Source organism: Halichoerus grypus, chromosome 4, assembly GCF_964656455.1.
Source record: "Halichoerus grypus chromosome 4, mHalGry1.hap1.1, whole genome shotgun sequence".
NCBI lineage: Eukaryota > Metazoa > Chordata > Mammalia > Carnivora > Phocidae > Halichoerus > Halichoerus grypus.
The window spans coordinates 36,244,610-36,261,211 of record NC_135715.1 but is presented as its reverse complement, the minus strand read 5'-3'; the positions used below and the strand labels follow the sequence as shown (position 1 = coordinate 36,261,211).

At 33.3% G+C, this 16,602-nt stretch overlaps 1 protein-coding gene across 2 annotated transcripts in view; it reads right to left on the bottom strand.

Moving 5' to 3' along the window:
• KLHL1 (kelch like family member 1) overlaps positions 1–16,602 on the bottom strand; it is a 359,488-nt gene that overhangs the window by 228,774 nt on the left and 114,112 nt on the right. For both annotated transcript variants that reach the window (XM_036121358.2, XM_036121357.2), the window contains exon 2: positions 9,955–10,137. In XM_036121358.2, coding sequence (XP_035977251.1) covers positions 9,955–10,137 — 183 coding nt within the window. The remainder of the gene's footprint in view (positions 1–9,954; positions 10,138–16,602) is intronic.

Here is a 16,602-nt window from a genome sequence, read left to right as displayed (position 1 = left end):
AGTGGGTTGGGTGTCCAACTCTTGATTTCAGCTCAGGTCATGGGATCGAGCCCGCATTGGGCTCTGTGTTCAGTGAGGAGTCTGTGTATCCTTCTCCCTTCCCCCACTTGTGCTCTTTCACTAAATAAATAAATAAATAAAATCTTTAAAATCCTAAGCGGAAATATAAATTTCAAGAACATTGAATAAAAATTTTGACAATATATTCTGATTCCAAAGAAATAGAGAACTATAAGAAAATGCATGTGGTTAAGGTATGTTTTTCATAATTGTTTAAATTAGAAATTTTGAAACTTCCTTCTGTTTAAAATAGATTAGAGGAAATTAGTACATTCTTAAAGATAATCAGAGAAAGGTTACTCATTGATGGAAAATGGAGTTACAAATATGGAAATGAAGACTAAAATGAATCCTATGACACTGGACTGAAATCAGACATATCAGTGTAAATTTACAGTTCTTAATAAAAAAAAAAAAACAGAAATACTGTTTGTTCGTGTGTATGTACATTAAGAGATCCTCGGAAAAAGAACAGATCACAGGGCTGAAACAGGGAAAGCACAAGATGAGCCTTGAACATCTTCTGTTCTAGAAAGTAAGGAAATGCTTAAAAAGTGATGGGGGATATGTTAAAAGAACCAAATGTGATGCTTACATCTGTAAGCTAAGCAACAGTAAACTTCAGATTCAGTTTTCTTTCTTTTTTCTTTGAAGATTTATTTATTTATTTTAGACAGCAAAAGAGAGCATGCAGGGGGAGGGGCAGAGGGAGAGGGAGAGAGAGTCCCAAGCAGATGCCACACTGAGTGCAGAGCCCGACGTGGGGCTCAATCTCACAACCCTGAGATCAGGACCTGAGCTGAACCAAGAGTCAGATGCTTAACCAACTGTGTCACCTAGGGGCCACAGGATGCACTTTTCTTTCTAAGAACATTGTAAGGGAAAAGAGAGGAATAAAGGTCAACACAGGGCATTGTTATCTAAAAGTTTTCATAGTTTTCAAATCAGGAGATATTCTTTTTCAATTACTTATTTTGTAATTTTATCTGCTTTATGTCTTATTTCTATGTAAGTGAAGGACATGATAAAAGCTAACTTCAACAAAGAGAGACATTTCTTCTTTTAACTAAAAAAAAAAAAATCCTTCAACATATACTTTATGCATTTAAAGAGTACTTTAGAGATCCATGATTTTAGCTACCCTATTAATATGAATGCCTAGGGTGGAAACTTGTTTAAAATACTTAAAGTTATCAATTTGTTACACATTTAATTGAGCCATTTGTTAACTAAACATGTTATTTCTTTATACTCTCAAAATCTGACAAAATAATGAAGACACAGATATCTTCAAATATTTATTACATACCAATTAGATATATCATGTCAAAACAGTTTTATCAAAAGAACTAAATATAACATTATATGCTATGAAAATAAGCTGTCATAAACCAGAGAGATATATATCATTCCTAGGGCACAAGAAGTATATTGATATAAAGTTAACCAGTTTAATCTTACACACAGAAAGGTTTTATTTATAACAGGGTCACATCCATATAGAGGAAAATATATGACCTGTAGAATTCAATCTTAATTACATGAAATCTTCTCAATCAAATATAACATACAAAATATGTTATATTCTTTCATTCAGTAACGGAAGTGAAAACAAGTTTATACTGCATTTAGATTAAGTGACACATGAGATGGGAATTAGATTTTGGAGGAAGGATTTAATGCATAACAGAAAGTGATATCTTTACATGCACATATATAAATTCTATTAATGCAAAGGAAGCAAGAGAAAAAAACCCATAAATGTGTGAATGCTTGCAGCCATTCTGGAAAATCTCTCACTGAGGTCATCACAAATTTATTTCCTTCCAAATCTATTAAGCTTTTCTAGCCCTACTCCAATTTATTGGTGGTGTTTGACATTGCTGACCTCCTCCTCTTCTTAAAATCCTCTTTTTAGCTAAGGTAGTATAGACTTTCTTATCTCAGCTTACCTCTGATTCATTGACTTCTCTCTCTACTCTTACTTCTTGAGCCTCTCATTACCCTAGGTTTTTTCTCAGACCTCTAAATTTTTGCCTTAACACTCCTTGTTTCAGAATCATCCTTGAGCATGGCCTTAATTATTATCATTATGGTGGTTTTAAATCTTGCCATGTATCTCAGATGCCTACAGAAACTGCTCACCAGATAGCCCAGTAGTATTTCAGGATGCTCTGAACTAAACTCAGAGTCTTCCTTGTGAGATTCTTTTTTCATTTTTACTTCTCTGTTACTAACTTGTGCACCACCAATATATTGAACTTTCAGAGTAGATATTATGAAGTCATTATTTGTCTCCTTCTCTTTCATTGCCTATATCAAAAATGACATAAAATCCATCTTTCCTTTTGTATTGGACTGTGTGGTTACTCTGGCCGGACCCTCTTTATGAGGCACAACTATGCCCCAGTGCCAGTGATATCATCTGACTTGTCCCAGCTATCCCTTTCCTAGAATCACACTTGGCCCAATAGGAGCTGCCTCCCTGGGAGTTTATGCGTCCGGCTCTTCTTACCTCATCCCCTGACCTCCACAACCTCCCCGTACTGTCACCTGTGAGTGGGCCCAATGGCAATTAATAATAAAAGCAGAGTGTAAGATGCTGTCTTTTTCCTCAAAGCATGACTAACTCTGCAGCAAGTCATGCTCCAGAGCTTCTTGGGAGTTAAAGATGAAGCAAGGCTCCAGCTGACAGCTACATCTTTGATTTGCTCCTTCCTCTGCCCTATCCTTTTCTCTTTCTTCTGAGAATGCTCTTTAAATAAACCATGCATTATTTGTTTCAGAGGTACAGATCTGTGATTCAACAGTCTTGCACAATTCACAGCGCTCACCATAGCACATACCCTCCCCAATGTCTATCACCCAGCCACCCCATCCCTCCCACCTCCCACCACTCCAGCAACCCTCAGTTTGTTTCCTGAGATTAAGAATTCCTCATATCAGTTAAGAAAAAAAAGAAGAAGAAGAAGAAGAAGAAGAAGAAGAAGAAGAAGAAGAAGAAGAAGAAGAAGAAGAAGAAGAAGAAGAAGAAGAAGAAGAGGAAGAAGAAGAGGAAGAAGAAGAAGAAGGAGAAGATAGCAGGAGGGGAAGAATGAAGGGGGGGAAATCAGAGGGGGAGACGAACCATGAGAGACGATGGACTCTGAGAAACAAACTGAGGGTTCTAGAGGGGAGGGGGTGGGAGGATGGGTTAGCCTGGTGATGGGTATTAAAGAGGGCATGTCCTGCATGGAAAAAAAATAAAAAATAAAAAATAAATAAACCATGCATACTTGAATTCCAGTCTCCAGTTCTACTTCCAGGAATACTTACTAATGACACGGTTCTCCAAAATATTTCTCAGTTCATCTCTTTCTCTATATTTATATAATACTCATTTCACACCTGGATTAACTCTAACAGCTTCCTAGACCATTAACTAGCTTTTGCTGTGCCCATTTTTTGTACATTTTCTAAAGTGGTCCCATTTTTCAGAGTTATCTTTGTAAATTATGATAGGCAGCCTATTGTAGCTGTTAATACATTATTTCTACAGAACTGCCAACACAGGGAATGTTAACTAACATTAGGACTGTTATTTTTATTATTGACTTAATTATGCTACTCCCCTCTTCAGGAACCTACATGAACTTCTAATTATACCTGACTTCAAATCCAAATTTCTCTACTGGTTTTCAAAATCTGTCAAAATTGTTTTTGTCCTACTTTTACAGCTTAATTTCCCAGGATTTCCAATACAAATGACTCCACTTTAACTAAGCCAGTATCTCGTAATTTTCACAAATTCTTTCTTTCTCTATTTTTCCATATTTTTCTATCTAAAATAGCACACTTGTTCTTTTCCATTAGGCTGACCTCAAACACAATCTCTCTGAAAAACCGCTCGTTACCTTATTTGATTATCTCTTGCATTTGGACTCAAAACTATATATTTCCATCGCAGTTATAATGTAATATATGATGACTATTACAATTTCCTTAATTGTCCTACAGGTTATTCTTTCCTCCTCAAGATTGTTGCAAACTTCATGTGGAAAAGTGTCATGTTTTATAATCCTTTTGCATCACCAACAGGGAATAGACCAAGGCATACATGTTTGATACACATTTGTTTTATGCAAGGAAAGATGCTTCATGTACTGCTGAATATCAGTAGTAAGTAGAGAGAAGACATTAAAGTGATACCTACATGATGGGAAAACAAGTGAAACAAAAGTTTTTCAGCTTCTCTTATCGCCCCCTTTCCCAGTTTTATTGAGATATTATTAACATATATCATTTATTTAAGGGATAAAATATGATTTGATACACATATATGTTGAAAAAATGATTACCACGATATATTTATAATTGTTGTATCCTGTTGGTGAATTGATTCCTTTATCATTATATAATGACCATCTTTGTTTCTTGCTACCATTAAGCCTTAAAGTCTATCTTGTCTGATAAAAACTATAGTTACACTTGCTCTCTTTTTGGTTCCATCTGCTTGGAATATCTTTTTCCATTCCTTCCTTTTTGAGACTATGTGTGCCCTTAAAGCTGAAGTGAGTCTCTTGTAAGCAGCATATAGTTGGGTCTTATTTTTGACTCCATTCAGTCATACTATACCTTTTGATTGGACAGTTTAATCCAGTTATATTTAGAATAATTATTGATAAGTAAGGATTTACAATGCCATCTAATTGTTTTCTGGCTGTTTTGTAGTTCCCTTGTTCCTTTCTTCGTCTTTTGCTATCCTTGTTTGTGAACTAATAATTTCCTATAATGTTATACTTTCCCTTTTTTCTTTTGTATATGTACTTTAGGTTTTTGTGCTGTGGTTACCAAGAAGCTTACATAAAACAGCCTATAAATATAACTATAAATATTTTAAGCTGATAACAACTTAATTTCAACCACATACAAAAACTACTTTTTTACTCCTTGCATATTTTGTTTTGATGTCACAAATTACCTCTTTGTATACTGTACATCCATTAACTAATTATGTAGCATTAATTATTTTTAAAACTTTTGTCTTCTTTTTTTTTTCTAATCTCTATATTAGAGTTAAGTGATTAACACATGACACTACAGTTTTAAATTATTCTGAATTTGACTCTATACTTAGCTTTACTAGTATGGTTTATACTGAACAGGGAGCCTGATTTGGGGCTTGATCCCAGGACCCTAAGATCATGATCTGAGCCAAAGGCAGACACTTCAAAGACTGAGCCACCCAGGTGTTTCTAAGTGTTTATGAGCCCCTACGTGTTTCTAAATACATCATGTCAATTGCCACTTTTAGCTTCAACTATTTTTATGATACTAGTGCTCAATAAAAAACACTAAAATCATATATATCATATATATATGACTTATATATTTATGGTATATATATTCTTGAAATAACTAAATCTATTATCAAACATAGACAAAAACGAAAACAGAATATGATGTTAAATGAAATGCCCAGGGTTTTTGTCTACAGAGCAGGATTATATCTGTCTCCATCACATATCACCATTTTATTTTTCACCTAAGTCTTTATTTGATCATGAATAATTGCATGGCCACTCTAAAGAGTTCAAAGAATATATATATTTATACATTAAAAAAATGCTAACTCCTCTTTATCCTGCCTACTCCCATCTCCCAGGAATAGGCTTTATTGACAGTATGTTATATATCCTTCCACACTGTTTCTATGCACATAAAATTATAAATAATATTATTTCCAACTCAGAGAATGTTAGCTATTTAAGATTTTCTCATTTATTTCTGTCTAATGCATTTACTCCTAATAATGGCTAGAGAGGGAAAAGACTTTCACAGGCTAAATGATATTTCATTCTACACTTGTACATTGTAACAAAGTAGGCCCTGAAAACCCCTTAATTCTCCTAACATTGATAATTTGGCGGGACACCTGGGTGGCTCAGTTGGTTAAGCGTCTGCCTTCGGCTCAGGTCATGATCCCAGGGTCCTCAGATAGAGTCCTGCATCGGGCTCCTTGCTGAATGAGGAGTCTGCTTCTTCCTCCACCTGCCACTTTCCCTGCTTGTGCTCTCTCTCTCTCCCTCTCTCCCTCTGACAAATAAAGAAATACACTCTTAAAAAAAAAAAAATAGCTCATTTAAAAAAAAAAAAAAAAGAAAATTTGGCTATCCAGGGATGCCTGGGTGGCTCAGTCGGTTAAAGCGTCTGCCTTCAGCTCAGGTCATGATCCCAGGGTCCTCAGATAAAGTCCTGCATCAGGCTCCTTGCTCATGGGGAGCCTGCTTCTCCCATTGCCTGCCGCTCCCCCTGTGTGCTCTCTTTCTCTGACAAATAAATAAGTAAAATCTTAAAAAAAAAAAAAAGAAAAGAAAATTTGGCTGTCCAATTATTAATATTGATCTTGTCAGTCTAATTTTTAGCATCTGGCATCCCTGATTACAGGCAGCTACCTAGCAAAAAGTTCTCTATATTTAGTACTCAGGGATTTATATCTAGTGTCTTGGCTCACTTGTTGCTAATCAATTATTCTGGGCCATTTATGAGAACCTTATATTTATTTTAGAATTTCTCTGAAAACTTAAAGCACAGATGAATTCAGAATTTTGATTATTTTCCATGCCAAAACGGTATTAGTGTGTCATCTTAAGTATTATTAGCTTTTTAGAACTAATTTATTAAAAATATGCATAGTGGTAATTAAACGTATCTATATAAACATGGCATTTCATAAATACATTGATAGTTGTTACTTATATCAGGTTAAAAACGTATATACAATATAACCAGAACAAAAACAAAGGGTTTTATGGAGAGCCCTTTAATAGTCATAATCTATTAACTTAAGTGGGGATTGATTTGAAAATTTTGAATGATGAGATAATAATAAATTAAATATACATGACTTTATGAATGGGTATTTAGTGAGTGTGCTTATAAGATTAGCTTTCAGTGTCCTTCCTGAAGGAGCAGTAGATCTTAGTGTAGTTGTCTCTTTTTTCATTATTTGAAATTATTATAATAGCCCCATGTTCCAGTGCTAATGATTGTAACATCATATATATTTTGCCCTGAGGCAATACTCATCTGTGCTAATCAAAATATAACAAAATAACTTCAAAATCCGTTCCTTAGTTACTATAGCTAAGATGATTATTTGTTTAAAGCAAAGAACTAATCTTGCATTAATTACTATCATTTTACTGTACAAAAGTGCAAATAAGGATGTGCAATGTATCTGCAGTTACTAAAAACAGCATTTGCCTTTTTCCGGTGCCCCATAAATGTTTTCCCACATATTGTTAATGTATGTTTAACTTAGAATCATAACTATATAAATTATTTATAAAATAGGTAGTACTAAAGTCTTAACTCATGGTATAAAATAAATATAAATCCTTATTTGCATTAATTTAGCAGGGAGCCTTAGGCTAAAATTTTTCTTGTCACATTTAAGGAAAATATAGATGGTTGACAATAATTACTTGCTTTAATATCTGCTAACTATATAAAATATTTAAATGTTCAGAGTAATATGTATAAAAGTAATAATTACTCTGATGTTTTAGAATAATCTAAACCAACAAGCAATTTTATTTCTTAGTCATCTGGATTATTATAAAATAACTTATATAATTACATTATTTAGAAAATAATATTAATGATCTAGATAAAAAGAGTAACAAAGAAAACAATGTAGAATATAATTAACATGAGAGAATTGCTCAGTATATTGGTTAAAAATGCTTCAAGTGAGAAATATTAAATGAGAAATATTAAATTACTACCAATATAAGGCTATAAAATAAGACTGTAAATTACATGAAACACCGCTTTTTTAAAATATTAATGAGCATTTGATGTGCTAATATACTTTTGAGTTGATCGAGTCCCTCTATCTTCTTAAACACACACACACACATATATATAATATATATAATTATTTAATGAATTTATAATTTAAATGAAGTAAATTTAGTTACACTCTCAAATTAAGAATACTTCTTACAATAGAATTTTTATCTAGATGTTATTTAGATGATAGTTCAGGATAATTTGCATATTTGCCACACATATTACAACATTAAATATCTTAATAATAATGACTATTTTTAATGGCTTTCTTGCCAATAATAATGCATTGTCATAGAAATATTTGAAAATGCGTGTGAATAGTATATTATTAGAATTGTTGCCAGAGTTAGCTGATATTTTGAACCCTACCAGACCTACATTAGTTATTCAATGTTAAATGTTCCCTCCTATGCATTTCCAGTGTATCAAATTCACTTTCACATTTTAATATTGCTATCATAGTAGAAATACAGCTTAATTCTTCAGGAATGTTTTTAATAGTCAGCACTTAGATGTATATATATTATCTACATAATGAAATTTAAATTAAAAGTATAGGAAAGAGGAGTACACTGAAAATATTTTTTATATGTTGGTAATTTATGCCTCTTTTAAATTCATCAGCATTAATATTATTAAACATCATACATCAAGGTAGTCTAAGGCTATTTGCCTATTTATTCAACTATTTAAAATAATAAAATAAGAAGTATCAAAATTAAATTAAAATTATTTTCCCAATTACAATTTCAAAATAAAAAATAGAGAAACAAAAAAAAACCATCAAATTTAATTAATTTTCATAAGTAAGCTGATAAGAAATTAATGCACAAAATAATTGGATGTTCAGTTCATGTAACTTAGAATTATAAATCACAAATATATAAGGAATGTTTAAAAGTACATTAGCTTTCAAATATATTGGACCTTAAGGATAATATTAGTATGTTATAATTTTTTTAAAAATTAATAAATGCAAAATAAAAATGTCAACATGAAATACTTTGAATTTCCTAGTTGAAACAAATAATATATACCCAAGATAACCTAATTTCCTTCTAATTTTGGCAGAAACATATATCTCATTTCAGATCTTAGGTACATTCTCTTAAGTTAAAATGGATTTCCACTTAGTGCAATTATGAGTCACATAAAATGGACTATGTATGAACCCTAGGTAGAGGAAGTTTTATTTTTGAAGTATTTATATTTGCTTTATTTATTAAAAGAGATTACTTAAAATGACATTATAATTCTCCTCCCAAAAGAAATAAAGAGTAAAAGAAAAATAACTCAAGCTCCCTCAAAAATGTGGATTCTCAACTACTATAAATAGATTTAGCTATGATTATTTGACAAAGCTTAGTAGAATACATTTATATTATGATTTAAAATTCTGCAAATTTACCTGTATGCTTCATCTTTTTTTTTTTTTTGCAGTTAAATCATAGTACTATGAAGACGACATGTGTTAATAGATGGAATATCAAGTTATTCTTGATGTTCTTATTAGAAAATCTTAACTTTCACTCACAGTAGATTTTTGATCATCTAATCTCTGAGCCTGACAACATTTGAGAGCATAACAATTACTGAATGAATAAACACATGGAAACAAACAATATTTTTATAATAAAGTATCACACATATCATATATATTATAAAATACCTGGAAATTCATAACAAAATATCAAAGTCAAAATATTTCAAATAGCGTTTGAACTCCTTTCTTTCTTCCATGAATCAAAGGCTTGAAATCTTGAGTTCTTTAACACAGGGATCAGCAAACTACGGCTCGTGGACCAAGTCTGGCCTGCTGCCTATTGCACAGCTCACAAGCTAAGAACTGATATTACATTTCTATTGGTGGGAAAAATCAAAGGATAAATATATTCCATTACGTGTGAAGAGTATATGAAATTCAAATCCCAGTGCCCATTAATAAAGTTTTATTGTACCACAAAAAAAAATGGATTCTTAATTCTCTGATCATTGAATGTTTTGTATTCTACATACCAGACTGTCACTTCTATATCCAATAAAGACAGGTTACTATACCTGTGTGCAGGTATCTTTCGGTTCCCGACAATCAGAATAACATCACAGAGTTGCTGTTGTTTCAAGTAACTTTCCATTTTTCTGAAGGTTTGCTCAGCATGGTGTACAGCCTGATAGAATTCTTCAGAGCTACTGGAGTCCATATCACTTTGAGGTGTCAATGAATGGCTAGTTGCTGCCAGCCTACAAATCACACACAAAAAGATGGTGTTTATAAAGTGCTATGAATCGTCCAAAACAACACACAGAGTTTTAGAATTTTATAGGGAAAATCAATGCATGTCTCCTTATGTTAATCATTATTAATGTAAGTCAGAAAAATCTATTTTGGGTGAAATAATTTGCTCTAGGAAGCAATAAATGAATTGTTAATTATCTTTTTTTCTAATTTTAAAATGATTTAAAAGATAGGTTATCTATATTTAGTAGGACATTAAGCTAAAAAACCTGAAAAAGTAACAGAAACAGTAAATTACTAACATGCCTCTTCTAAAATTGATTGCTAATACAATGTTAACTTAATCCATTTGAAATTGAGGTAGATCATCTAATTATACTATTCTAAATTATGATTCCTGTGAGGTTATAGTAAATGTTCCTTTATAGAAGTAGGTGATTTTCATGATGAGAAATTATGAAACATGGTTTGTAAAAAAAATTGGCAATAAATTTAAAAGTAAATTGTTGAGTTTCATATTCCATGCCCAACCAATTAAAAAAAAATTACAAAATGTAGTAGCTCAGTACTAACAAATATTTTAACCGTATATATGAATGTCTATGTGATAAACTTTAAAATTTTGAAAAATTCATGATACTTAAGTTTGGCTACTAAATCTATTAATATCATAACAATGACGTCTTTAAAATACCATACTGTATATTAAGGAGAAGACTGTCAGTATATGCATGATAGGCCCAGAAGACCCAATCAAGTATTCTGATGCTGTGCTAATTAAGTCCTTATAACAATTTAAAAATGAAAATGAATTAGATATTTAACAATAATAATAAAATAGCTTATTTCAAAACAGAAAGTATGGAGAATTCTGCTTCCAATGACAGGGCAATAACTTGTAGCTGACTAAACCCCTCACCAGAAAAAAATGTTACATATAATATCAAAACAACTAAATGAATTTAACAATAGCTACTAAGACAACCAGGACTTGAAAGACCAAGATCTTAGAATAAAGAAAAACTCATGGAAGTCAGCTCAAAATTCTATACTGTTTTTTCTTTCCCTCTAAAGGTATTTACTAATTATAAGCAGCACAGGGTAAGAAACTGAGAAAAAGTATCGTGGGGCTTGGAGGAAAAGATGGATATTGGAATTTTATGGGCTCCAAAGGTAGCAGAACTTGAGAAACAAATGAGGGGCCATAAAGGAGGAACGTTTGGGAAAGGCTGTCATTGGGCACCACTTTTCCCCAGAGGTATTTGTGATCTGAAGCACTGCTAGACGGGCAGAAAATGACTTATTGGAGATTGAGACGCTAAATAGAGTGTGAAAGATAAAAATTTGAATTCAAGGACCAGCAAGATGAGAGACTCTGGTAAATACACAGGGCCTCAGTTGAACTCCCTGAAGGGCTCTATCCTCGGAGGCAAGGGAAATAGAAATTGACAAGATAATACAAAGACAGAAACCTAGGTCTGAATCAGTGAAGTCTCTGAGTGCATTAAGGTGATGTACCAATCTAAATGTCAGCAAACACTCAAAATAAAAACCTTTAGAAAAAGGTACCCTCATAGAAGCTGATTTTTGTGCATGTGTGTAGTGCTTGACATTAAGGTAAAAAAAGCAGGTCTATAAATAAACTAGACCTAGGGAGAAAAACAGGTAATAGAAACAGGCTTGGAGGTGCTACAAATGTATCTCTGAAAGGAAGTATCACAATTATAGATGTGAAAATAACTGTCATTACTATATTTTACTATAGATGACAATCTGGAGTGTTTCAAGAATATTAGGTTATATGAAAAAATCATGTAGAAATATAATAATTTAACTTAAAATTTTGATAGAGGAACTGAACTTGCAGAATGCATGCAGATGAGGCAAACATAAGCTGAAAAATAAGTAGGAAATACTGAAAGTAAAATATTGAGATAAAAAAGATAAAAACAATAATTTCTGAAACAAATGAAACATGGGAAGGGATTATAATATATAATTGTAGTCTTTTTTTTTCTTTTTTTTAATTTAATTTAATTTTATTATTATGTTAGTCACCATACAATACATCATTAGTTTTTGATGTAGTGATCCATGATTCATTGTTTTCGTATAAATAATTGTAATCTTAAAAACAGGAGAGAGACATGATAGGGCAAAAGCCATCTGAAGACATAATGGCCAAGAGTTTTCAAAAATGTGTTAAAAACATCAAAACAAAGATTCAAGATTCACTATCCATCCACGATAAAACAAAACTACACATGACAGTAAAATCAATACAAAACTGAGGGAGGCAGGCGGAAAGGAAGAAAGAAAAAAGAAAAAGACTTTCTTAAAAGTTGTCAGAAAACAGAAAAAGAGAACCTTTCCTCAACTCATTTAATGAGGCAAATATAACATGGAAACAAAATTTGGAAAGGAGTTTACACGGAAAGAAAATTAATGGCCATTCTCTATTCTAAACATATTTGCAAAAATCCTAAGCAAAATACTAGCAACTAAATATAAAACTGTATGTAAAAAATAAATGTAAATATGAGGCTCCTGAGTGGTTCAGTTGATTAAGTGTCGGATTCTTGATTTGGGCTCAGGTCGTGATCTTAGGGTCGTGAGATCAAGCCCTGCATTGTGCTCCACACTGGGCATGGAGCCTGCTTAAGGTTCTTTCTCCCTCTCCCTCTGCCTTTCCCGTTCTCCCCTCCATTCTCTCTCTCTAAAAAAAAAAAAAGTAAAAAAATAAGTGTATCAAATATATAGTGGATAATGCATCAGAAGTAAGTTGTACCTAATTAATGAACACATTTCAATCATATAAAACCACCTAATTCACTCATATATCAAACATATTTAATGGAAATCTTTCTTCCTTGAGACTGAAAATGAAATTCTTTAGTACTACCTCCATTCAACGTTTTTCTGGAAGGCCTTTCCAATGTAATGTAAACAAGGGAAAAAAGAAATAAAGCCCATTAAAGTTAGACCAAAAAATACATATATAACTGCTATTATTTCCAGAAGACATGTTTGTGCACATAAAACTCCAAAAGAACTGCAGACAAGTTTACAAATCTAAATCCATTAAAATTATGTGTGTTCTCTGCTATCTACAATATTTGTCTATGCAATATGATTATTTTCATTAGTTTTCCTTTAAATATTTAAATATTTAAAATTAATAGAAATTTTGCTGTACCATATGTTTGCCTTTCACAAGTTTGCTTATTACAACCCCAGAATATGGTCATTTCCCAGCATATATTTTAGGAATTCAGGCTCGGGCATATGTTGGCAAGAACATCCTTCTACACGTTAACAAACACATTGAACAGAAAAGTCACAAAATGCCCAGCAGGATGGACTTTTAAATCTAGAATGAACATATCATTATTGGGTTACAGGTAATTATGGAGAATAAAGTCAGGAGTGCAGGTTGCCAAATAGATCAAGACTGCCTCACTGAGATCCTGATGTTTCTGGTCTGGTACCAGACTGCATGAGTAGGGTCCTAAAATCAAGATACTAGAGACAGCCCTGCAGAATGGCTCCAGATAAGCTTAAAGGGGGTTGGGGATAAAGACTACATTCAGATCCTTATCTTAATTTCCTACAAGTCAAATACCATACTTAGGGCAGAAAGTTTTATAGCTCACTAAGATTTCCATAGCCTGGGAAATGTTAGCAAGAAAAGAATTTAGTGTAGTAGTTTCTCTACAAGTCACTCAAGTTGCGGTGGACACAATATTAGAGGAAATAATGAAAGAAATAGAGTAATACAGTTGTAGAGTTTGGTGAGACCACAGACAGCAAATCAAACAGGGCATAGATTTGACAAGATTTATTTAGAGCTAATTACTCACAAGGTAGCACCACCTTTTCCATAATCAAGGTATACTAACACATCTTGACTGTAATACAGAGATGGGCCTTTTCTGAAGAACTTGAAAGCAATTTAAAAGGATAAATCAAAAGAACAGAGAGCTAGAAACTAGGCTCCAAACTATTTTTTTCAGAGTTCTTATTCACTCCCAGCTTTTTTCCTAAAAGTTCTAATTCTCTGAATTTCTCCATATTAAATCTGAAAACTAGTTATTTTTCTTGAAGGTTGGTTGATCTGTCAGAAAAATGGTTATGTTGGTTTGACTTGATTTTCTCCCTATAAAGTCACTGTCCCAGTGCTTGCACGTTTTCTCATAAATCATTTCCTGATACCTGGCTTGAGTAGAGCTCCTTGACCTTGACCTTTGACTCAGGATTTAAAAAAGGAGTTTCCACATCAGTATACTTAGGATTCTTAAACTACAGTTTATTATTTAATCTTCCCTCACATATCCAACCTTATTAGTTTAACAAATGAGACTTTAAAATTATAGGAAATAGAGGTTATATCTTTATAATGTTTCCTATAAATATAAAGTAAAAATCTGACATTGTATTATTTCTGGTATTGTCTAATTTTTATGTCTTCAGCCTAAATAAACTTTATAATCTCTTTCTAATCTAAGAGTATCTCAGATGTTAGGATCTGACACTATATTTTTTATCTTTATTGTGGCCCAACAACATAAAGCTTCAAGTTCCAAGAAATGCAATTTTAAAAGGGCAATATGATTTCTTCCTATCGGAATTTAAACATGCTAAAGAATTCACCAGCCTGTGATATACAAAACAAGACAATTAAAAAATTTTCTTGGGATGCCTGGGTGGCTCAGTCGTTAAGTGTCTGCCTTTGGCTCAGGTCATGATCCCAGGGTCCTGGAATCGAGCCCCGCATCGGGCTCCCTGCTCCGCGGGAAGCCTGCTTCTCCCTCTCCCGCTTCCCCTGCTTGTGTTCCCTCTCTCGCTGTGTCTCTCTCTGTCAAATAAATGAATAAAATCTTTAAAAAAAATTTTTTTTCTTGATCTCACAAACTACTCTAGCCATAGCTATTCCTTCCTATTTCCTTTCATAACTATAGGTCTTGAAAGTGTTGTCTGCACTCGTTATCTTAATTCCTGACCCTCTGAATACTCCTCAATCCATTGCAATCTAACTTTCCAACCACCCTTGTAATGAAATTGCTTTTGCCAAAGGCACTAGTGTCTTTTCTGGTGGCTTTATTTAGCTTTCATGTTCATTTCTTATCTTAACTGCTCAGAATTGACCAATAAGCTTTCCTGTTCCTATGCTAAATAGTTCAGGGCTGAACATCACTTACTTTTCCTGTACCAAACAATTCGGAGATAAAGCATACTTTCTAATTTTTGTGCTAAACAGTATTGGTATCAGGTGGAAATAACTCTTGCACCAGGAAACAGTTATTTCTAGAAGATTAGACTGTGAATTAACTTAAAAAAAAAAAAAAGCTGTAAAAGGTAACAATTACTCCTCTGTTTTCACGTTAAGACCCCCACCTATGTGCCGATTTAAAGCTATTACATCATAAATTGTGCCCATTGTCAACCAAGTTCCAGCCTTCAATGCTTCCATGGTCCAAATCACATATTGTATGTTATAAATGCCTAATGATCTGATGTTTTCTTCAACTTTTAGTACCCATCAGCTCTTTTAGGCAGTTAGGCATGAGGGAGGAGAGAGAGAGCAGATTTTGGCCACACCCTCGGAGCCACTCCAAAGGTCAACAGCCACATCTTCAGGGCCATCTTTAAGGGTTAACAGAATGAAAAAGGCCTAGCCACAGAGCTGGCTCAAAGGCCACCAGAGGACTGCTGAGAGCTGAGCATGGGCACAAATGGTGTGGCTAGTAAGGTCACAGCAAAAGCTCATTAGACACTCATAAATATACAATACATAAATAAATACAATTATAAGACTGCATCATGGGTAGGCGCATGCGCAGAGGTCAATATTATGTAACTACCAGCTGTCAATCAAAAATGTCAATCAAAGACAAATTTACATGTACACAAAGCAGGCTTAAAAGGATGCAGCTGGAGCTTCTTGGTACCATTGCCACTCTTGCTCCAGCGATGGCCCGCTTTCACTCTTGAAAGTGTCCTCAACTTACCTACTCTATGAACTCTATCTCCCCATTCTGGTCTTGTGTCTCCAATTCTTTGGGGCATCTGGGACGGGAACTGAGTGACCCAGTAACAGCTGAAGCTCTAATTCTAACCATGCTAAGTAGTTTCAGTATGTCATACCTCTTTCTTCTACAGCTTTCACACATATATTTCTTTACCTGAAACCTTCATATCACATTGACATTCTCGTGGATAACTTCTTCAGAGATCAGTTTAAATATTACTTCTTTCAGAAAGACTTCGTTTAGTTTGGGGGGTCATGGCTTACCCTGACACGCTAATTACCCAGTGCAGTTTACATCCGTCTTTGACATGTAGAATACTTAAGGAGTTCAATTATTTGTTGAATAAATGAGTGAGAATATTCTATGAGAAAATGGCCTTGGCCAAGTACTAATCTTAATTTGTTATGGTTTTCTTGTTTGTTTCATAGAACACAAAAATAT